This window comes from Rhipicephalus microplus, chromosome X (genome assembly GCF_043290135.1).
Source record: "Rhipicephalus microplus isolate Deutch F79 chromosome X, USDA_Rmic, whole genome shotgun sequence".
NCBI classification, from domain to species: Eukaryota; Metazoa; Arthropoda; class Arachnida; order Ixodida; family Ixodidae; genus Rhipicephalus; species Rhipicephalus microplus.
The window spans coordinates 43,071,675-43,088,072 of NC_134710.1; the positions used below are offsets into that span (position 1 = coordinate 43,071,675).

A 16,398-nucleotide genomic window follows, 5' to 3' on the forward strand; every position below is an offset into this window, starting at 1 on the left:
TGAACCTTTGTAGTACACTGATACTAAAAGGAACCACGTGAACAATTAGAGTAATGTTTGACTATATATTCCCCAAGAATTTCAAAGATCTTCCCAGTAGGTACCTAAATGCCATTTTGAAAGATCTTCTGGCTAGTTCGGAATTAAACATTGTAGTTGCAGCCGATGCTTCAGTTTGTGAAGAAAAGGCAGGAGTGGGAATTGCATCAAGAGGTTTGCATTGGTATTTTTCAATTCGTTCACATGAATTTACAAGTAATCTAGAACAGATGCTGTCCTTCTGACCGGGTGCCTGCCTATCTGTTCTTCATTAACTGCATCTAATCTGTCAAATGCCTTAGAAGTATACTCTTGTCCCCATATATTCTCATTCGCTTGGTGTGGCTACCAGGTAGCCAAGGTTGCCCTGGTGCGGTGGTCTAGTGGCTAAGGTACTCGGCTGCTGACCCGCAGGTCGCAGGATCGAATCTCGGCTGCGGCAGCTGCATTTCCGATGGAGGCGGAAATGTTGTAGGCCCGTGTGCTCAGATTTAGGAGCACGTTAAAGAACCCCAGGTGGTCGAAATTTCCGGAGCCCTCCACTACGGCGTCTCTCGTAATCATATTGTTACGGGGAAGATTTATTCACCGAGAGCTGGTCTTACTAACGGCTTAGAGAGCACACAGTCAAGCAGGCCAACGGGAGATGCTGATGCTGATGACCTGTGATGGATGGCGCTTACCCACAAAGGAGGATGGGCCAAGAACCGGGCGGCAGGATACTTAAATGAAACTAAACTAAAAATGAAGCCAATCTGAAAAAGTAGCGTAAAATAATACTACCAGAAAAACAAAATTGTGTGCTGAGCAAGCGGTCAAACCATCTTTTGTTTTTGAAAGACATTACTATGAATTATAAACTAAAGATCTGAAAAGGTAGTGGTTCACTAGCATGGTAATCTTTTAGTTGCGTTGATGTAGTTAAACACAGCGGAGCATACATCCCTGTGGCAGTAACCAAATGAAGCTCCGCCAAGTGATAAAATTACTGGTAAATTTACTTGTATTCCTAGCTTTTGTAATGGGGCTACTAAAAATCTTTTTCTCTGATAAGAATAACGATGACAGAATAAAAAGAAATGTTCAATTGTTTCAATTTCGTTGCACCAAATGCATAGCGGTGACGCCTTGAGCTGAGCTTTATTAAGGTAATAATTTAGTTGTGGAACTGCACAGCGCAATCTGGTATAAGTGACCTCTAACTGGCGAGATAAACACCACTGTTTATTCCAGCAATAGCTCAAATGCTCGAAATCTTTGAAGTTATCCAAATTACCTTTTCCCCAGTTTTGGCAAGCATTTCGGAACCTTAGTGCAGTTATGTAAGCCGTATCTGGCAAAACTGGAATGGTGGGCCCCCCCAGGGATACTGCTGCTAAAGAGTCCGCCATTTCGTTCAAATATAATCCGCGGTGGCCTGGTACCCATAGCAAATGCAGTTTTTTTACGTTTTTCGGTACTAAATGCCGAAACGTATTCATCAGCTCTGAATTTACTGCCGCAGAAAGTGCATTACAAACTGATAACGAATCTGTAATGATCACTGCTAATGATTCGCTTGAGGGTAATTTGCGTAGGGCAAGAACAATGGCCAATAATTCTGCCATGAATACCGGGGTATAATCTGGGAGTCGAATCGAAAAGGACCAGTCCAAAGAAGGAGAGAAGATGCCAACCCCAGCCTTTTCTTTTGAGACAGATGCATCAGTCGCTATGATATTGCTTATCTCTAGGTGGGCTAGATAATCTGCTAACTGGTCATTTAAATACCTATATGCCAATTGTTTCGCGTTATGAGGAAATATATCATCGAATTGTATGCTAAGCATTGACTTTAGATTGTGTATTGAACGAATATGTCTAATTTTTACATTCAGTTGCTTTAGTAGCGCTTGTGCAAATACTATTTGCGGGGTGTGTAGTCACGACCAATGGGTTTCGAAAAATAAAGTCGGTTCTTGAATGAAAGCATAAAATGAGAGTCTTTGGTGTGAACTGTATATCTTTAAGAATGCTTGCACAGTAAGAATTTTAAACCTATTTAGCAGAGAAGGTAGGCGAGCTTCCATATACAACACGTTGTTTGCAACAAACTTTGGTAGACCCAGACACAAACGCAATGCTTCTCTTTCCAGCAGTATTAGGGGTCTCACTTTATAGGCTGCGCTGCCAGAAAATAATACGCATCCGAATTCCATGATGGGCCGCACATAAAGTTTATATATCATTATTAGCACATCTCTTCTTAAACCCGCTTTACGGTTTGCAAGCTTCCGTAGCCACCCCATGGCCCGTGTTGCCTTGGAGTACACATCATCAATGTGACTTCTCCAATTTAATGTGTCATTATATATGATGCCCAAATATTTAAGGGAATTCGCCTGCGGAATGAGCTCATTACTGTACATTAACGAGATGTTGATAGGCTGCAGAAAAGAGAATGCAAGGAGCACACTTTTCTTTACGTTCAGGGTCATATGAATATTTTTAAGCCATCTTTCTATCATATTGAGATAATTTTGTAGACTCTGGTATAATGATTGAAGGTCGGTATTACTTGCGAAGAAAGCAATATCGTCCGCGTACACATATAAATGAATATCCTTAGCTGATGGAATGGAGCTTAAGAAAATGTTAAATAAAACTGGTGACAGGACAGCCCCCTGTGGTACGCCACGTGTCTGCTTATATCTATTCGATGAGTACCCATCTTTAAAGCAGTAATATTCTCTCCCTCTTAAAAACTCCGACACCCACGCAGTCATGTAGTTGGGAAAGTGGTGATATTCCATCTGTTTTAATAAAATTGAATGCTCAACCCTATCGTACGCTTTAGCCAAATCTAAAGTAACTAAAGCACAGTATTGGCGCCGACGCCGAGCCAGTTGTATTCGGCTCTCTAAATCAACATGCGCACACCATATTGAGCAACCGGATCTAAAACCAATTTGACTGGGCTTTAATATTGCGTTATTATTAATATATTTCATTATCCGGGCATTCAAAACTCTTTCAATTAGCTTAACCAGATTTGACGTGATTGATATCGGCCTTACATTGTCCAAGGCGAATCCTTTTTCCTGCTTTTTAAGAAGTGGAATCACTTTAGACAGCTTCCATTCCGCAGGTATCCAAGCTTTTGTCAAAGAAAAATTCACCAGATTAAGTACTTCAGTTGGACAAATCTCGAATATTACTTTTATCATTGAATTTGTTATCCCGTCTGGTCCAGGTGCCGAAGGAGATAAGTGCCTTATTATCTCTGCCAGCTCATCTAAAGTAACCTCCTCGAAATCCTCGCCTGCCATTGGGTTCACAATGTGCAGTGGTAGAGTTGACATAAATCTATCTTGGAGCCCTTTCGCAATATTTTCTACTAAATCAGAGAGCTCACGGGGGGAAAGAACAGAAGAGTCAATATTTTCAGCGGGTGGTAACATCTTTTGAGATCTTAAAAATCTGAAGAGCGCTTTTTTGTTTTTAGCCCTAGAAAGATACTCATGTCGTTTCATATTATAACCATCTTTTGCGTTTGAAGTCTGCTGCTGCGAATTTATAATCACACCAATTTTTTGGACATTGGTTGACCAGCAGTTGTTTCCATGCAGCTTTCCGTTTTCTATAGCTTCTCGTGCACTCTTCAGTCCACCATGGACTGAAAGAACCTCTTGTGGCCGAGTCTAATTTAAACGTTGCGTCTTTTACTGATCTTTTCAACACTTCACACAGACTCATAGCCCTAATGTCACCTTGTATGTCCTTGCGGTGATTAAAAGTAGCCCTCAAGTCTTTTTCTAATTTTCTATAGTTGAGGAATGAGCGGGCCTTTTCGGCGACATGTATTCTTGGAAAGTTCAGTACAAAACTAATAGGCAAGTGGTCACTGTTAGTAGCACAGTCTAAAGTTTGCCACGAAGATATATTTAGAGATGAGCTTGAAAATGTCAAGTCAATTACAGATTTAGAGAGACCTCGGACAAAAGTAGCAGATTGTGAATTTACACAAGATAAATTCTTGTCAATAGCCCATTCCCACAATCGTTTTCCGCTTAAATCTGTTTTAAAACCCCAGGCCACATGATGTGAATTGAAGTCTCCAGTGATTAATATATCCTTTCGGCAGGCAGAGAACATATCGTCTAGACTTCGTGTGTTTTGCAACCCGGCTGGGAAATACGCATTTACAAACGACAAGGGAGAAGCGTCTGGTAATATTATGTCTACTATCAAAATTTCACAATCTGGAGTCACACAACGATAAGAGATCGTAGCTTTGTGACTAAACTTAGTTGCTATCAAGACAGCAAGCCCACCACCTCTGCTAGGTCGGTCCAATCGAAATAGCCGATAATTTTTTAGGTGAAACTTCTGGCTGGTTGAAAGCCAGGTTTCTTGCAGTGATATAATATCCGGGGAAAGTTGTGAAGAAAGGTATGATAGGTCTGTGGCTGCGGAAAATATAGATCTGCAATTCCACTGTAATATGGTTAGTGAACCTATTTTGACGACAGAACTGTCGCAGAAACTGCTTGGTCCAAAATGTCCTTTCGCAAAAAGTCTTTCTTAGACATGTTCTCAAAGAATTCTTTTTTGGATAGATACTTTTTAGATTTCGAATTATGCGAAGAGTTTTTTGATTGGGGAGATCGGGTTCGCTTCAGAGCCTTATGAGAGTCCATATCCATATCTGCACATGCTTCCGAATCATCCGTAAGATCACCGTCTTCCATTGTTTTGGAAGTCCCTGCCTCAGGAGAAATCGCTCGCTGACGTGTTGTCGCACTTTCTATTTCCGTACGCTGCGATACCAATGATGTCTGAGGAGCCCAATCGTTCGTAGATGCTACACCTAGAATTTGCGATAGTTGATTGGAAACCAATTGTGCCAAGCTTTCAAAAAGGTTGTTTGCGAGGCGTTCCATTGCCTTTTCCATAGCCTTCTCTACGGCCTCTGCGATAGATGTTGCGAGAGATGCATCCGTGGCGGTGGTATTACGTGCTGCAACACTGGCATATCCTTTGGATCTCTCCTGCATTTCTGCAACGGCTTCTCTCCGAGAACACCTCTTGCGTTCTACAATATCCAATACGGCAAGCTCCCTTTCTTTTGCTGCACAGTCTGCGGAGTCTGCAGGGTGCGCCCCATTACATAAGCAACACCTCTCTTTCTCAGAGCTGCACTCGCGGCTGTCATGATTTTCACCACACAGACGGCATCTAATAACTGATCGGCACCCTCTGACGCTATGTCCATATCGCCAACATTTCAAACACTGCAGGGGTTTGGGGGAAAGTGGCTCTACCTTATAGATCAGTGGCCATGCCTTAATTTCGGAAGGTCGGACTATTCCTAAAAAGGTGACTATCACCGATTCTGTTGGTGATTTTATGTTGTCAATTGTACGGGTGCACCTGTACACTGAAATTACACCCGCCACCGAAAACAAATCGAGCACATCTGCAGGTGTCAGGCTTGTGTCTACACCGCGGACTAATCCTTTCGAGCATGCGAGGTGTGCCGGAATAAATGGGCTTACCGGATGCGCTGCGAATTCGGAACATTGCAGGAGCTCACGAATGCATTCCTGATCTGCGGAACAGCACAGGATGCCTCCGCGACCAAACTGGCGGACCTCAGTGATCTCCTGGGGATGCGAAGTGGCTTTTCGAAGCTCCACTTGAATCGCTTTTGGGTTCTTGATCGGAATACTGCCCCCATCTGTAGGTACCAGCGCCACAGGGACACTTCTCGCTCCACTGCGTAACAAATAGTCTATCGGCCAATCCTTGGCGGGGGTGGAAGCTAACCAAGGGGAGTGCCCTTGGCCGGGGGAAGAAAATGACATCAAACTGGAATGACTCGCTTCAGCTGGGAAAGACAATTACAGTTACCGGAAAATAAAGAACACTCAAAGAACAATAAGGATACTGCCGCCCGATCCTGAGCCCGGGCAGCTTCTTCACAGTCAAGCCTCACAGCCGAAATGAGCTCGAGAAGCTCGAGAGTCCAACCCACAACAACCACGTTGTCGTCTTCTTCATTTGGGTGCCAATTCAGCTGTGTCGGGGCGACAGTTCCATACACGTATCATCACCCCGGCCCGTAAGGCACCGTCTCGGTGCCTGTTAAATGAGCGAGTCGGCGTTGTAGGGCTTGAGACGGGAAACGTGGACTACTTCCATTCTGGGTGCAGCAGCTGATGAGTTTGTGGTAGCGGCAATCTCGTAGGTCACAGGTGTGACCTGACGATTGACTCGGTAGGGCCCAGCATATCGCGATAGTAGTTTCTCGCAGAGGCCAACACGTCGAGATGGGAGCCACAGGAGAACAAGAGATCCCGCAGAAAAAACGGCATCTCTATGTCGACAATCATAAAGGGACTTCTGTGCTGTCTGCGACGACGATAACCGAGCGCGCGCGTGCCGTAATGGCCCGGGTGATCGCATCCTGAACGTACTAAGTGGAGGATGGGTGGTCTGATGAAAGCAGTGTGTCGAAGGGCAGTAAGGGATGACGTCTGAAGAGTAGATAAAAAGGGGAGTAGCCCGCTGTTACATGACGCGACGAGTTATAGGCGAAGGTTACAAACGGAAGAGCTATGTCCCAATCAGGGTGGTCGGTAGATACGTACATGGCAAGCATGTCTGTCAATGTGCGGTTTAGGCGCTCCGTAAGGCCGTCGTTAGTCTGAGGGTGGTAAGATGGGGTGAAGTTGTGACGGGTAGCACAAGATCGGAGTAGATCATCAACCACACGAGATAGAAAGTAGCGACCACGGTCTGTGAGCAGGTGAGACGCGCCATGCTGGAGAATAATGTCGTACAGCAGGAAGTCGGCAACGTCGGTTGCGTAGCTGGTTGGTAGCGCTCGAGTGATTGCATACGGAGTGGCATAGTCTGTGGCCACTGCAATCCATTTATTTCCAGTTGTAGAAGTAGGAAAGGGAACTAGCAAGTCCAACCCCACTCGATAAAATGGCTCGGCTGGAACTTCAATAAGTTGAAGAAGACCGGCAGGGGGAGTCGTAGGCTTCTTTCGGCGCTGGCAGAGGTCGCATGATGCGACGTAACGGCGAACAGAGCGGTAGAGGCCCTTCCAGAATACTCGTCGTCGAATGTGGTCGTAAGTTCTGGAGACTCCTAGATGTCCAGAAGTTGGAGCGTCGTGGAATTGTCGCAGAACATCCTTTCTCAGGTGATGCGGTACGACGAGTAAAAGTTCCGCGCCGTCGGGGTGTAAGTTGTGGCGGTACAAAACGTTGTCTTGAAGTAGGTATCTGCTAAGGGTCAGCATAACGCGATTGAAGGTGGTCAATGATGATGAGCAGCGACGGATCTCGGCGCTGTTCGTTGGCCACGTTCAGAAAGTCAGTGATGGCTAAAACGCAGGCATCGGATTCCAAATCAGTGGAGCTAGGTGGATCAACGGGGTGCCGGAATAAGCAGTCAGCATCGCTGTGCAGCTTTCCAGATTTGTAAACAACCGAGAACGTGTACTTCTGTAATCGAAGTGCCCATCGGCCGAGTCTTCCTGTAGGGTCCTTAAGCGTCGACAGCCAGCAAAGCGCATGATGGTCCATGATGACTGCGAACGGACGTCCGTATAAGTACGGACGGAATTTCGCAATAGCCCAAACGAGGGCTAAGCGTTCCCGCTCAGTGATGGAATGATTTTGTTCCGCTTGCGACGAAAGGCGGCTAGCGTAGGCTATCACACGGTTGGCGCCATTCTGTATCTGAGCGAGTACGGCACCAATGCCATGGCCGCTTGCATCGGTGCGAAGCTCTGTTCGAGCTGCTGGATCAAAATGAGCCAACACAGGTGGTGATGTGAGGGTGGTAATTGGCGACGCGAAGGAATGTTCTTGGTCCCTTCCCCAAGAAAAGGCCACACTCTCTTTAAGGAGATCTGTGAGGGGCCTGGCAATATCCGCGAAGTTGAAGACAAAGTGGTGGAAGTATGAGCAGAGCCCAATAAAACTGCGAACTTCTTGTGTGGAACGCGGAATCGGGAATTCTTGGACTGCACGGACTTTGTCAGGGTCGGGTTGAACAGCAGCGGCGTCAACAAGGTGGCCGAGTAGTTTAATCTGCCGGCGTCCAAATGAGCGTTTCGACGAATTCAGTTGGAGACCAGCGCAACGAAAAACGTCAAAAATTGCCGAGAGACGAGACAGGTGGCTTTCGAAGGAGGGCAGGAAAATGATTACATCAGCCAGATAGCAAAGGCAGGTCGACCATTTGAAACCGCGAAGAAGAGAGTCCATCATACGCTCAAAAGTAGCCGGGGCATTGCACAACCCAAAAGGCGTGACCTTGAATTGGTAAAGGCCGTCGGGTGTGATAAATGCTGTCTTCTCGCGGTCGCGGTCGTCGACCGAAATTTGCCAGTATCCGCATCGAAAGTCGAGGGACGAGAAATAGTTGGCGCCGTGGAGGCAGTCGAGCGCATCATCGATTCGGGGTAAAGGATAGACGTCCTTCTTGGTGATCCGATTCAGGTGGCGATAGTCGACGCAGAAGCGCCAGATGTTGTCCTTCTTTTTAACTAAGACCACAGGGGATGCCCAAGGACTCGATGAAGGCTCAATGACGTCTTTACTCAGCATTTTCTCGACCTCCGTCTGTATAACTTGGCGCTCAGCATGTGACACGCGATAAGGACGTTTGTGGAGTGGACTGGCGTCGCCGGTGTCGATGCGGTGGGTTACGGCACTTGCACGGCCCAGGGGACGGTCGACGACGTCAAAGATATCCAGGTAAGAAAATAGAACACCCCGGAGCGCTGCAACTTGGAAAGGTAAGAGGTCGCTGGATATCATTTTGTCGAGGAACGCCTTATATTGCGACGTGATGACAGGTTTCGCCATGGTCTTAGTGTCAGGGGTAAAAGAACAAATTGAACATTCATCAAGGGTGGAAAGGTCGGCTAAAGTGATGCCTTGGGGAAGAACTTGGGTCGACGTAAAGAAGTTCAGAACTGGAAGCAGCACCGTGTTGTCAGCAACAACCACTATATGATGGTTTCGGGACGTTAAATTCCACATATCAATCAATCAGGTAACCAAGGTTTAGCCCTCAACCAATACGCAGATGCACATAAAGTGGCATCACATAACGGTCCCACAATTTCTATATTGCCGACGCTAGCATGCTAAGTCTCATTTGGCAACATCAGAGTTTCCTCATCGTATCTTTGGAAAAATGGATGGTGCTCCTCTAGAAGGGTGGAAATGTCAATTACAGACCATGATGCAGAGTCCCCCACCACTGAATTTTTACCTACAGAGGTCTGGTCTGGTACAGTCATCCGTTTGCCTCCACTGCAACTGAAGTGAACCTCTGAATCATTTCCTTTTTAACATGTAGATTTGAGAATAAAAAAAAACAACCTTTTTGTGGGATCGCTCTCTTGTGGTGGTTCTTTCCTTTGGAGCAATGGAAAAGGGCTTTAGCAACAGAAACATTTGCGAAGCGGTATTCGTAAGGTAAACAAAACTAATTGAATGTTAAGAGTCTAGCCATATATTCACTTTATGCCTACACTGTTACCATCTGTTACTAATGATTTTGAAAACACCCTCTGTCTATAAGCTTGTTCGGTTTTCATGTTTGCAAAGCCGCATGCAATTTCCTAGGGGAAACAATTAGTAGAAAATTAAGCATGTAGGCATAAATTCACTCCAACTCAACCCTATCAGCTTGTGTTCTTTTATAGCTTTCTTTCATTTATTTCATTTTTAATTCATTGCCAATGATTTTAAAAACATCCATATATCAGCTTGTAGGCATTGTAAAATAGCATGGAACGGCCAGTGGTAGGCAAACAGTCGTTCGTTTCCTAATGGCACGGTTGAAGACTTAATGCATTGAGAACAGAAGCCAGGCTAGCGATTGAGAAGGCGATGTGCGCGGGGTCCGATTACGCTATCACGTTGCGTTCTTTATGGCAAAGCTTGAGCGCAGGCAGTGGAATAGCCAGGGGGTGGCAGCACACCGAGCCCGTGCCAAGAACTTTTTTCTTCTTTTTTTCACCAGAGGTGCACGTCCCGCAATGATGGTGCACACCCCTCAATGAACCTTTCCATCAGCGATTCTCCCATATCTGTAAAGCTTGTTTCATAAAACATGCAAGCCACTTGACACAGCATAAACAAAGCTGTCCACATTCTTGTGGCCTGAGCAGTGTTGCATGCATGGAAAAATCGACGCTGCGACCTTTTCAATAATGCATGTGTGGACATTTTGACATTCGCTGGCCTACTTTCAAATTAACACTCAAATAAAAACCATTAACAATGGCTACCATTAAAGCTTAATTAATGATTATGCAAGCCACCAAGTTCACAAAATTTTCTATTCTACCACAGAGATGAGTTGTCTTTTGTCAGAACAACACTCAGTGGCCTACTTTCATATTACCACTGGTTACTCTGTCACGTCCAAAGCTTGTTTAATAAATATGTGAGCCACTCGGTCCCAATTATTGCATGAAAAAAAAAGGGGGGGGGGCATCCAAAGGCCAAGTAGGCTTTCAAATGAACACTTCAATAAGAACCATTAACATCAGCCACACACTCTCAAATAAAAACTCATTTTTAATATAAACTGACATTACAGTCAATGACATTTTCAATATAAAAATATTGCTGTGAAATATGTACATCTACAAACTCAGTGCTACGGTGAGTCGCAACATAATGTCAATCAATGGAATTGACTACACCGATGAGATGGTGATCGTGGAAAAACAATGAAAACAAAGAAACGGAGGAAACTAAAGGAGTTAGATGAGCGACAGAATGGAAGAAACTACAATTTCATATTTCTCACAACTACAATGCAATATTTAAAGTAAATCTATGTATTTATATTTATATATACCTTCTTATGTATATATAAGTACAACACTTTAATTTTACATGGTAAAAGTGTGTAAAAAGAGTGCATTGTTATTGTCTCTCAAAGCGTGCTGCTCTGAAAAAATGCTGAAGAAAGCTGGCAGGACCATTGTCAAGATGTGGCGCGGAGAAAAGTGTACAACATAGCAGCTGTTGGTGCCCACAACACTTGTACTAGCGACAACTGAAATTCAATGGTCTATATTACAGGACAACACACACACGTTGGCTGGCACTCTGATGGAAGGATAAAAAAATGTACAAAATGTGTCCAGAGAGGAGATGGCGGAAACACCTTCAGTGGGCAAGTCAAGACCGGCCAGACACATCCAAGATAAGCACAAGCCGAAGATCCTTTGAAGGTTGGGAGGAGGTCCAACTTTTTTTTTTAGTTCCTCAGGCTATGGCACACACGTTTCATTTCTTGTTGGAGTTTGAAGCAGAATTTGCCCTTAGAATCACCAAAGCATCCTTCGCAGCATGGTAGATCACATTTTTAATCTGCAAAGAAAATTTTTCCATGTTCAGCGATGAAGTTTTAATGTGGCTATTGTAATAAGGCACTGAGCGGCTGAATGACACTTGGGCCTCGATCTGTACACATTAGTTATAAACAGGAAGAGCTTTGGGCTACTAAAAAAAATTCATCGCACATTTCGCAGGCCAAAAAAAAACATGCGAAGTTTTCGCTGTTATGACTCCCATGACTTTTCTTTTACTGTGTAATAACCCTCCCCCAAAATTGAAGTCTCAACTTTTTTGAAAAGAAAAAAAAAATGGTGGGTTCATTACACGAGTAAATAGGGTATTGTGGTGTTCTGGCGGCGGCTGGCCAGCAACAGCGAGGCACAGAACAACACGTCTTTACTCGTCAAAACCTCAGCCACGATCATAATGATGATGACGATAGTGTGTCAGCGGTCGCTCAGTGGGAGCTGCTAGCATGTCATCGTTCATCCCTTTCTACTTCCATGGTCAATGCGCCCGCAGCCCCCGCTCCCAAAATATGTATCACCAGCCTACTAAGACCCTTCAAGCATGATGGTTACCCCAGGTGACTACCAATTTTGTTGACACGCCGCTCTCTACTTACCGAGAAGAGCTTTTCATTTCAGTAATGTTAGCTACTCATAATCTACACTATACATGATAGGTACAGGCATACTTTTATATCTTTAAAAATATATCGAGCCCGCCATCTAGTGTGCCTTGTGGACAGCAGCAGCTGGAAGAAAGCAAATGTGACATGTCACATTGAAGCGCAAACTAAGTAGCGTCAGCTTTATCAGACTGTTGAAAGCTTTAAAAAATGCACGATTGAAAATCCAGCGTGCTGGCCTCACGTGTTTGAACAGGAAAAAAAAGAAAAAAAAAGGTGGTTACCTTGAGTGACTACCTTGCTGGAAAGAGTTAAATTATAGTTTCCCTTTATAAGAGACGCTGATATAAGAGAAACCAGTGTGCCTGTATTAAAATATAAGTCCAAAAGAAGAGGCATGTGAGTTACCCTGCTCATAAGAGATATCTCAAAAATAAAAACAAGAACTGCTGCTTGTAGCGCACCAGTTAAAGAGTTCAACTGCACATTGTGATAGCCCGATAGTTTCGCATAAAGCCTGGATGGGATTAGGCAGGCCAGATCCGGGAGGCTTCGCAGGTATGTGATTGACATTGCCGTCAACATGACAAAAGGTGCCAAATCGCCACCCTATTTAAATTTGATACCCCCCTCAGAAGATTGGGGGGGTGAGGGCATATTTCTTACTACAACACTAATTACACCACTAGTGTAGCAGTGTGAACTACCTTAAGGAAGCCCAACAGTAGGGAGAGGAATAACAGCCCCTGTTGGGTACCAACAGTGGTAATGTGCGCTCGTCTCGATTTTTTTTGCTTCATTTATACCGCATGACAGATTCACATTTTATTCATGGCAATATCGCGAGGTGCTGCTAACTTCGATGAGCACTTAGGTGCACTTTAAAACCAAATTGAAAAATATCCTGACTGAAATTTGCTTCCAACACTAATAATCTGTCACAAGTTCCCGCACCTATAAACTATCGATTAACACAAACATATTGAGGCTTAAATTTTGGTGCCACTGAGCATTTGTTAGAATTACATGCTCTAATATGAAATAAAATGGGCATAATTAAATGCTTACCTGGAGCTTGTCCTCATGGTTCATGTGGGTGTCAGACAACTGACGGAATTCATTGGCCAAGCTGAAGCAGCGAGCAATGTTTTCTGGGGATACAAATTCTTCAGCCACTTTTATAGAGCTGTGCAACTTTTGCACCTGTGAAAAATAAAGGTGCAATATCATTCACAAAGTCTTTAACCACTTACAAGCACACATTGCATTTACCACCAGACTTGTGTGTAACAGCTTATGCCTGTTAAAGGATAAGCGCAAGCCCTATATCAGAAATAATTTGGAATTTACGACCAATGAAAACATGCTAGGAACTGACCCCCAATGTTATGAGGAAATAAAAATGTGCCTTTTTATGAATGGACCAGAGCAGAATGCTAAATAAAAACAATATAGTAACTTCGACCTACAAACCGTGCCTAATGATAAGTGTGCATCTTCACAGACATTTTCTCACTTAACCTAACTTAATAAGAAACACTGATGTAGCAGACTATTGAGCCTAACATACACCTGTGTGCTTACGTTCAAATAGAAGTTCATTAGGAAGTGCATGCGTGGTACCCTGCTTTTACGAAAAACCTCATATGAAAGACAAGAATTGCTTCCCGGTGCATGTCTCTTTAAAAGAGGTCCGACTGTGACATGAATAGCTCATACAGCAGGTTTTACTTGCTCTCCATTATTATAAAAATTGCAGCTAACAGTATAGGCACAGTGAGCTAGATGTTATGCAGTTAAACATATTGCCAGTAGAGACGCACCAGGGACAATTGCTCGTTTCTCACATGTTGTGTTTTTTAATGTGGTTTACATGCAGCTACTAATTATTCAAAAGGGAACAACCTAACTGCTCCAACACGTGAAAGCCCTCCCGATTAGACGTCTGTGTTCTTGCGTTTCACTAAGTCAGAAAACAAATGATAAATTTCCGTGTTACTCAATCTCGGCAAGGCATGCAAAGTTTTCACATTAATTTCAGGTAGGGAAATTTCGTTTTGTAAATTATCTCTACAGCTGCTGAGTGGTTAATCAAATGCTGCAAATTTGGATGAGTTCATGTGGATTATTTGGACACCTATGCGACACCACCAATCAACACAATCAGTGGTGCAATAGTCACAATAGAACAAGAAGCAACTTTTGGGCACAGCAAAATGTTACTTTGGAGCACCAAATCCAAATTTGGTGCAGTATGAAAAGGAACCCTTTCAGCTGGAAAAGAAATTTATGTACAAAACATACAACCCATCTAAATCGCCAAGATTAAACATGAGCACAGCTATTTCATTGAAAGTACCGTATAAACCGGAATATAAGCCGAGATATTTTCAATAAAACGAGCTAAAGTTGCCCCTCATCTTATATAGAGGTGTCTAGCCGACAGCGCACCGCTGTCTGGACATGTGGCTTGCATGTGCATGAGAAGCTGGACACGGCCATATTTACATTCAAATCCAATAGCAGGTTTTTTTTTCTCTCTTTCCTGTTTTTTTTTTTTTGTGTTCGTGATTTGCCTCCGATCTGTTCTAAATTCTCGCTCCGCTTGACATCGCGTTTCACTTATAGTGGTCTTTTTTTCGTTCACTGAATATGAGTAGCAGTACGAGAAGGCCCTACTCAGCTGCGTTTAAACTGGAGCTTGTTGAGTTCGCAGAAGCAAATGGGAATATGGCTGCTCAGCACCGCTCTAGTGTATCAGAAAAAAGCGTGCGCTATGGGATGGTGCAGAAAGGGAAGCCGCACATGTGCAATCCTCGGAAAATGTCATTTCGTAGGCAAAGTGCGGTTCATCCGCAGCTGGAGGATACGCTAAGGTACTTTGTGTGTCAAGTTTATGCATGCTCGCTGCCAGTGACCGTGGATAGAATTTGCAAGAAAGCTTTGGAACTCGCTCAAGAAGCTGGGCTTACTAGAGAAGAGTTTCGTGCACCAAACTCTTGGGTGCGTCGATTCATGAGACGAAAACGATTTTCTTTCCGGTGGCGCGTCAGAAGTTTCCAGGCGAGTTCGAGGACAAGCTTATAAACTTTCAGGACCTCAAGAAACGGCTTCGGGAGCAGAACAACTACATGAACAACAACTAAACAATTTACACCTTCACTAATGTTATTTCGGAAGATACCCCAGAAGAAATGACACAAGCGGACAGTGGTGGCGCCGGATTCAGCCCGCAGTGCAAAAGCAAGACAGGTTGGGGCATGCCGACTCGTTGCTGCTGCACTTTATCCTATTTCTGGCGTCATCAGCGGTCGTAATCCAAACCAGCCTCTCGATGAACGCGTCCTTGTCAAGGCCATGAGCTGAGGTGCTGCGCGGGTAGTTCACGATAGCAATCCACCGGCGATGCCTTTGTCGCCATGTCGAATCGGCAGCTTGTTGTTTACACCACGTGGTTTGAGAGATAGAGAAGCGGGCGAAGCCAAAGCCACAAAGCAAAAAGGCAATAGTCTATCGCATGGCGGGAAAACTGGTCTCGGACCGATTTTTTCACATCAGCCTCGCGGTGTGTTTTTGCAGCCACCAAAGCAAGGAAAATTCTAGCAAGTTTTGCCACATTCACTGCCACTGAGAAAACACTGAAGTTCACATTACCATTTGCCGCGTCTGTCGAATGATTTGACATACTGTGCCAATTCAAACATAGCTCTGCCAAGCTGGCAATCTTCGAACTTGGGAGATTCGTAAAACCAAGGAATAAGGATGGAAAAAAAAAATAACTGGTGCACAGGTAGTTCTTTCCTTACCTCCCCTTTTTTTTAATGGCACCAGAAATGTCATTGGCATTGCTGCTTTTGGCGGGTCACGTGAGTTTAGGTCAACTTTGGTGCGTTTACGATCGTTTTAGCTGTCAAATAATAGAGGAAATGCTTAATGTAGACTTTCAATGTGGACCAGCTAATGAGACATGCTTCTTAAAAACAGCACAAGAAAAAAGAAAATGCAAGGACAGCCCATGTCAAGTGTATTTTTTTAATCCCATTTAGTCGCTTCAATTATTAGTTAGCGTGGTTCGATTTGTGGCTGGTCGAGTAACTTTTGTCCCGGGAAAATTTCAATGAACCACAGGAACAATAAAAAAAAGCTTCGTTGTGGAGGAAGTTTAAATACATTAGGCTTATGGAATGGGGGCGGGGAGAATTCACAAATGGTCATTGAAGCGGAGTGCATTGAAGCGGAGCTTGACTGTATCCTCAATTAATTGAGCAAGCAATGAAGTCCACATATTAGCATTTGCTTCACCTTAGGTCTCCACGTTCAATTAAAACGTCCTATCGTTTCCTTACGTTCCCCATGCAC

At 44.2% G+C, this 16,398-nt stretch overlaps 1 protein-coding gene across 2 annotated transcripts in view; it reads right to left on the reverse strand.

Annotated features, from left to right (window-relative positions):
- Nucleotides 1-6,871, reverse strand: part of LOC119176633 (lysine-specific demethylase 3) — an 88,441-nt gene extending 81,570 nt beyond the window's left edge. Inside the window, exon 1 of one of the 2 annotated variants that reach the window (XM_075876329.1) lies at nt 6,672-6,871. Coding sequence is in view for 1 of the 2 variants with exons in the window: in XM_075876328.1 (XP_075732443.1) it covers nt 5,577-5,601 (25 nt within the window). In the remaining variant the exon portion in view is untranslated. Of the gene's footprint in view, nt 1-5,576; nt 5,818-6,671 lie in introns of those variants that run through there. The other variant, XM_075876328.1, reaches the window with a different exon arrangement.
- Between the last annotated feature and the right edge of the window lie 9,527 nt (nt 6,872-16,398).